This window comes from Lupinus angustifolius, unplaced genomic scaffold (assembly GCF_001865875.1).
Source record: "Lupinus angustifolius cultivar Tanjil unplaced genomic scaffold, LupAngTanjil_v1.0 Scaffold_284_19, whole genome shotgun sequence".
Lineage (NCBI taxonomy): Eukaryota > Viridiplantae > Streptophyta > Magnoliopsida > Fabales > Fabaceae > Lupinus > Lupinus angustifolius.
This window is the reverse complement of record NW_017727589.1, coordinates 15,667-23,426: the sequence shown is the minus strand read 5'-3', so window position 1 is coordinate 23,426 and position 7,760 is coordinate 15,667. Positions and strand designations below refer to the sequence as shown.

The 7,760-nt window shown below is 32.7% G+C and overlaps 1 protein-coding gene across 2 annotated transcripts; it reads left to right on the top strand.

The window, feature by feature from the left end:
* Positions 1 to 2,486: 2,486 nt before the first annotated feature.
* LOC109340899 (methionine adenosyltransferase 2 subunit beta) lies at positions 2,487 to 6,842 on the top strand. 2 transcript variants are annotated; one of them, XM_019578668.1, is made up of 7 exons: positions 2,487 to 2,849; positions 4,396 to 4,555; positions 4,923 to 5,110; positions 5,562 to 5,685; positions 6,050 to 6,180; positions 6,596 to 6,754; positions 6,785 to 6,819. In XM_019578668.1, the coding sequence occupies exons 1-6, from the start codon at positions 2,571 to 2,573 to the stop codon at positions 6,725 to 6,727; spliced, it is 1,014 nt and encodes a 337-aa protein (XP_019434213.1). In that variant the 5' UTR covers positions 2,487 to 2,570; the 3' UTR covers positions 6,728 to 6,754; positions 6,785 to 6,819. The 2 variants fall into 2 exon arrangements, with proteins under 2 accessions (XP_019434213.1, XP_019434212.1); XM_019578667.1 differs by having other exon boundaries at positions 6,596 to 6,842.
* Positions 6,843 to 7,760: the final 918 nt, after the last annotated feature.

Below are 7,760 nucleotides of genomic sequence, written 5' to 3'. Positions count from 1 at the left end.
GGAAGAGTGAAGAGTCACAAGTGAGATACCACATCTTGAACCAAGACCTTAAGGCACTCCTCTCCGCATATCCAATGTGAGATTTCACACTTGAATAAACCCAACAATCTCCCCCTCAAGTGTGGGTACCACACACTTTCCAGTCCGCTCCCCCTTGAGTCCACCATGACCAAGCCGAACCATCGGCTCCGATACCACTTGTTGGACCAGACTACGACCGGGGAGCCTCTAACCACCAGGGAGTTCCATTGTAACACGGGTGTGGAAGATTGAAGAGTCACAAGTGAGACACCACGTCTTGAACCAAAACCTTAAGACATTAGTTCCATGAGCCTTTCCTTCTTATAAACTCTTTCACTCTTCCCCGCATATCCAATGTGGGACTTCACACTTGAATAAACCCAACAAAGTAAATATAAACTCTCTTACTTTCTCTCTATGTTGTTCTTCCGCTCCCCCTTGAGTCAATCATGTCCCAGCCGAACCATCAGCTTTGATACCACTTGTTGGACCAGACTGCGACCGGGGAGCCTCCAACCACCATTGGAGGCTCCCCGGTCACAATCTGGTCTCCCCGATCACAATTTAGTCCAACAGATGCCAAGGGAAAATTGGATGTAGTGGAAAAATTTGCATGCATATCAGATAAATATATTTCATGTTACTCAAATGACAATATTGTTATGAAATAACTCCTCCACCAAGCTGACTCACAAAATTGAAAATGTTGAAAAGTGATAGCAACGTAGTGGTATCTTTCACACTTAAAGTTGGAAAAGAAGGAGGATAGAGATTAAAAATGGGATGGGAAATTGGGTGTAGTGAAAAAATTTCATGCATATATATTATATATCAAACATTGTTTGTAATTGATATAATCATGAGATTAAATCTTGAATTCATATAAATATATTTCTATGTTACTCACCTTGCGGCAAAATATTCTGAAACACCTCCTCACCAAGCCGACCCACAAAGTTGAAAATGGTGAAAAATGATAGCAAGTCAATGGTATTTTTCACACCTTAAATTTGGAAGTGAAGGAGAGTAGAGATTAAAAATAGGAAAAGAAAATTGAGTATAGTAGAAGTTGAGGCATGACATTGAAGATAGCATTTTCCATCATCCCCTAATTGCTTAAATGGTTTCACCGTGTAACTTAACTAATAAAACAATTTTAGGCTAATCCATGACCCACTTTAAAATTTTATACGTAACAGTTAACACACTCTTATCTCCAACATAAGTGTTTAAAAACCCAACAACGTGTTTAAAAACCCAACAACGTGTTATACACACCTTGGATTATATAACAGTTTATATGTTTGAAAACTTTGGATATTGAAAACCCAACAACGTGTTATATTGAAACTGCTATGATGTTTGAAAACTTTGGATATTAAAAATTTATATGTAATAGTTTATGGATTAAAGAGTAAAGTTGAAATATAAAAATTACGACTGTTAAATTATATAAATATCTATGGGACATGTTTTGCTTTTATATAATAATAATAATAATAATAATAATAATAAAATTAATAGTAAGGGCGAAATTGAAATATAGAATTATGACTATTAAATTATCTAAACACCTTTCAAACATGTTTTGTCTTTATATAGTAGTATAAATAATACAAAATATTCATAGTACATAATTTAGTTACAAAATATAAAAGAAATAGTACATATATATAATATACTAAATACAAATGTATATATAATAAGAAAGAGAAAAAAATATATCATAGTATAATGAGATAAGTTATCTCGTACAACCACTAAAATTATGACATATGTCATATTTAATTATTTTCTGCAAAAATATTTCTAAAACTAAACAAAATAGTACACATGTCATGTTTTTACTAGCTGGATGAGATATGTTATCTTTTAATATAATGAGATACTTTATTCTCAATAAGAAAATGATAATATTTTCTCACATTTGATATATAAATTCATATAACAAATAGAACAGATTATCTCACATTTCACAATATATATATATAGTTGCATATTTGATGTTCAATATTTTCACTAATAATATATGTGAGTCGCTCATTTTTCTCATTTGAAATCATTGTAGATGAATAAAACATGTTAAGTGAACATTCTAAGACGGATAAATAAATACGCTTATCATGTCCTGCCCGCCCCATAAATGTGCGCGGGCTGACCCCTTACCGAATTATCAATAATAGCTATGACCCCTTATCTATAGTTTAGGTTTATATTGTTAGTTATTATTTAGATTATTATTATATTATCAATTGTAATATTTTTTTTCCAATATAATAAGTTACTTAAACTGACTGACACTTAAGTTAGATGAATTATTTATAATCCGATTAAACAAATCTTGCTGTTGTAAGTACTTGTAAAATCCTATCGAATTTTTTTCCTTATCAAAAGCTACTGGGCCAGAAAGCCCAATCTGAGCTCTAACTCTGAATTGATAGAACACCACCCTTTCGGCCATTAATGAGTTGTCCGAAACACTGCTATTGATTCCAAGTTACACAAACAGAAACAATGGAACCAAATCAGAAAAAATTCAACAACGTTAAATGAATCAAAACTGCAAAAGTTGTAAATTACAAGAAAATAAGAGAGAGATGAGTAAGAATAAGGTTCTTGTAGTGGGAGGCACAGGGTATTTGGGTCAGCATCTATTACAAGCCTTTTATGCTGATGGTAATGGGATAAGTCCTTACGATCTTGCATTTACCCATCACTCTAACCTTCCTCCCAAGCCTTTGCTCGATTCCATTCCTCGCTCGCTTGCTTTCCAACTTGATTTGAAAACTGGCAATGGTTTTGAAGCCATTTCCAATGCATTTGGTCAGGTTTGTATTATTGTAAAATTGTTTCTTCATTTTTGTTCTGTTTTATTGTCTCAGAAGGGAAATGAGTAGAGTAAAACTTCAATTAGTAAGAAGGGAATATGATGTAAGGTTTGATTCCCGTGAGCCACCCTTGAAGGGGTAACCACCTACCTTAAAAGGGATTAGTTCTCCTTAGCCATAGGATGAGGGGATACCCTTGTTATATATAAAAAAGTTTACCAATTAAGTTCTTCGTGTTAGAAAGACCAATGTTGTGAAATTTTAAATCTTTCTAAGGCTTAATTGGTGATAAAAAACTTGGAAGGACCAATTTGTGGACACTATCATTTTGGAGGACTGGAGTGAGAATTTACTAGTAAGAATAAAAATAACATGATTTTGATTAATGGGTGGTTTTGGGAAATTGTTTTTGTGATTAAAGTTAGGGCTTTTTTTAACTTTATGTTGCTCCATCTTTGTTTCAATGTGCTGGATTCATTACTTATGTTGAACCAAAATGCAAATGTTTGTGACTTGCTTTTATGGGTTTTAACAGGTAGACTTTATACAGTGTCTTAATTAGGAAAGTGCTTGCCTTGAATTTGTGGGGATTGGAATAGCTATGAGCACCAATAAGGATATGATGCATTGGATTAGTCAATACGCATATTCTCGAAAAATATAGGATGTGATATGTTCAGAATACACATATAAAATATGTACATAAAATTCATAAAACATAATGAGCATATAACGGTTGTTCTGAAATTCCAAATAAAGACCATACTAAATACAAAATAAAAATTATATTGTCATAAGAAGTCATTACTTGTTCCCTACAAATAGGAATAATATCGATCTCATTTAATCCTTGATCATCATGATGCATTTCTTCCTCATTCTCTATGCATTACACTTGCTTTGTCTTTTCACTCTACAATTCCAGTTTGTTGATTGAATATATGTTTCTCTCTTTTACTTGACTTATTGTGTGCTATGCTTTTTTCTCTCTCTCTCCCTCTCTTAAAATACTTTTGCATGGTAGTTTGGATATCTGGAGAGGCATCGGAAAAACATTTTAAGAGTATTACTATTAGAGAGTATTTAGAAAATATCGGATTTATAATTTATATATTTTAAAAAAAATAATTCCAATACACCATGGAAACATATCAATGAAGTATTAGAGAGTGTCAGAATCGGATACATATCGAATATTGATACATGAAGAATATTGAAATGTTGGTGCTTCAAACATGTATAATTTATGCATTTCAGATTCTGTATAAAATTTAAATGTTTACCAGCATGAGAATTGTTCATTTAAGATATATTATCAATTTATCTACTAAAACCTAGTATGTTAGCACATAGTACTTGAATGAATTGTGAATTTGTAAAGAAATAGAGAAAGCATTATAAATTGATTTAGATTTAGAATACATTTATGCAATCGGTTTTTGGCCAATCCAGGTAACTTGTCTTTTTTGTCACCATTTCAAAGAGTATAAAACAGGATCATGACTTGTTTTATGGGCTGACAAATCTGTTGTTTTTCTACTGGCAGCCAGTTGTGGTTGTTAATTGTGCTGCCGTCTCAGTGCCTCGTGCCTGTGAAATCGATCCTGCTGCTGCACATGCTATCAACGTGCCATCGTCTCTTGTACAATGGCTGCAAAGCTTTAAAGAAAAAAATACACTTCTCATTCATCTCTCCACAGATCAAGGTAAGCCGATATTATAGTGACAGATAAATGTGAAGGAGATCGAGCTATAAAACAGTTGTGAATTAGAAGATATATTTTATAACCTTTTTGAGCTTTTTCTCACTCCTCTCTTACTCTATCTTTCTCTGTTCCTAATATTTGTCATTCCTAACTAGAAACTACAATCGTCATTGTTAATAGAAGGAAATTTTGATGATAAATAGTACGACCATACATTTCTTTCTTTTATCCTTTTCTTGTAATATAGATATAATGGATCATGTTTGTTGCGAGATTTTCTTACTCAATTAATATATTGTGTTTGTTATCCATATCCATTTACACTTCGAATTTTGGCAAGATTGTAATTTATGTTTCTTCTCTTCAGTTTATGAAGGGGAGAAGTCCTTTTACAAGGAAGACGACATTGTTGTTCCTGTAAATGTGTATGGAAAAACTAAAGTGGCAGCAGAGCAGTTTATTTCAGATAACTGCTCAAACTATGCAATTTTGAGAAGCAGTATCATCTATGGGCTGCAAACAGTCTCACCTGTTCCAAAATCCCTTCCTATTCAGGCGAGTGTGGAGTACGTGGATTTTGTATCATAAACTTCATTGGCAAACTATTGGTTCCAGCATTTGGATTGCTGAAACTCAAAAGAAAGAGAATCAGATACTTGTAAATTTTGTTATTTCTTGTATGATGAATAAGATAGTTCTTCCTTGAAAGGATGTGGCCCACCGATTTTCATTCTGCCATACTAAGAAAATAACTTTCTAGTTTCCACCATTCATAGATTCTCATCCCTTCTCCTAGTAGCTTTCTGTATGTTTTATTTTACTTTTATGATTTTCTTTGTATTTTTTGTTTTTGCTTCATTTTTCAATTATTACTTCTACTTCTTCTAATTCCTCTAGGCTCTAGGACCCACTTAAATTTGAGGGCATGATCTCAGGAAAGACAAGCATATGGGAGAATTTGTGATTACTTGATCTGTTATTAATTCTCCCTATCTATTTGATGCAGTGGATTGATGGTGCCCTTGCTAAAGGAGAAAAAGTGGAGTTCTTTCATGATGAGTTCCGTTGTCCAATTTATGTTAAGGATCTAGTGAATATCATACTAGCATTAACAAACCAATGGATATCAGGTATATCACTTTTATTACCAAAGGCTATGTATTGATGTTCTTCAAAAGGGGGAAAAATATGAATGACAATGATTTGGCATGAGATTAATGATTTTCAATTGGACCTTTTTTAAGGTTGCAAAACATAATTCAAAACTTCAAAACTTTTATTGGAGAAGATTACTCCTTACAATTCTTGTGTATATTTTCAGCATTACTTTACAATTGTTGCCTCTTATTCTTATAATTATGATTTGCTTAGGGACTTGCAGATTTTTTGTTTTAAAATGCTCATCTTCTACTTTCTTCTATTGTTTACTTCACTTCAAGGTGAGGCATCTTAAATTTGTATTCAAGAATTTTGCTTTTCTAATTCTTGTCACAGAGGGCAAGCAAATACAATTGTTACTTAATACTGGTGGACCTGATAGACTATCACGTGTGCAAATGGCTGAGGCCGTCGCGCAATTTAGAGGATATGACACGTCAATAATCAAATCCGTTTCTGCATCATCGGTACGTAATGCACTTTGTTCTAGCACAAGGTTTTGTGACATGGGATCAGTAACATGCTTTCTTTGCATAGCTGCATCATCTGTGTATTTACATTTTTACATAACTATTAACCTTTTAACTATTCTTCAATCAAAGGTTCAAAATCCTCTATGTCCTCATTCATGGCCATCAAAAGTTTAGCCACAAAGTTTCTCCTTGATGGCCATTTGAGCACTTTTTAGCCTGGTATGATTTTATCGAGTAAGGACCCTCTCCATTACTGGAGAAGATAGTGCTGTCATAAACAAAAGCAAAAATAACATTATATGACATTTTTATCATTTTATTTATAACAAGATTACATTTTTACTCGAGACGATCCTTGCTCGATTTTATCTTCTTTCCCTGAGATATTCAAGTTGTTCTTATTTGTCAGGTTGACCGAGGTGTGAAGTCACCACCTGACATATCTATGGATATCACCAGATTGGTTCAAACTCTAAGAATTAATCCTGTTTCATTTAAAGATGGTGTGGGATTAACGCTTACAGCTGAAGCTAAACAATGAGGCAACAAAGATGTTTAATAAGGCTTCCTTGTTAGCACCTGAGTGTAATGGCATATCCATCAAATTGAATGTGTGCTCTCAATATCTCCTTGATGAATATTGAATGAGAAAAAATATCTGTAATGAAAATATAAAAGTTTTATACATTGTTTATATCATTTATCATTTATATTTAATTATCATTGACTTTTCAAAAAATGTAATACAAATAAATGGTAGATGATATAATGATTATATATGAATCTTTACACCGACAATACATATATATATTACAATATATTGAATAACCAAGACAAAAGAGTTATAGTTAGGGATTACAATGGATACTCGGGCTGACAGGTACCTGTGTTTTTTAATCCGCAGGTAGTTGAAACTGAACATTTTGAAACCCGTTATTGAACAAGTCCGATCTGGGTAATGAGGTACCAGAGGTACCAGACTAGTGGGTACCCAGGCCCATAATTCCTATATATATATATATAGTACCATAAATAAACATATTTTCCATCATAATTTTAATGTTATATTTATTAACCCATGATTATGATATACTATTATGTTAAAGGAGAGACATTAGACATTTCATATGTTTTATTTTCTTATTCAAAAATAAGTTTTTTTAGTTAAAAAGATATATTTAAGTGATAATTTAAGTTGTGTGCTTTAACTTTAATTATAGTTTGTAATTGTTATTATCATTTTTTCTAATATAGATAATTGTAATAAATGTGTGCACAAATGTACAGGTTGTTAGGAATTTTGAAGTATTTTGGTACACATTGATCCATTGGGTACTCAAAGACGTGCAGGTTGCAGACCCAACAGATTACATGGGTCTGAGGCAGGTCTAAGTCCTGAAATTATAGAATGGATAGGTCTAGGTAGTGCACTACACAGACTCATTCAGGCCTATTGTCATCCATGGTTATACACTAACTTTTCATAGATACCAATATAGTTCAATAAATGAACTTTGTGCTGTGGTAATTATGAAATAAGAGGAATCTTTTCTGGATAAGATTCTTCATTAAAA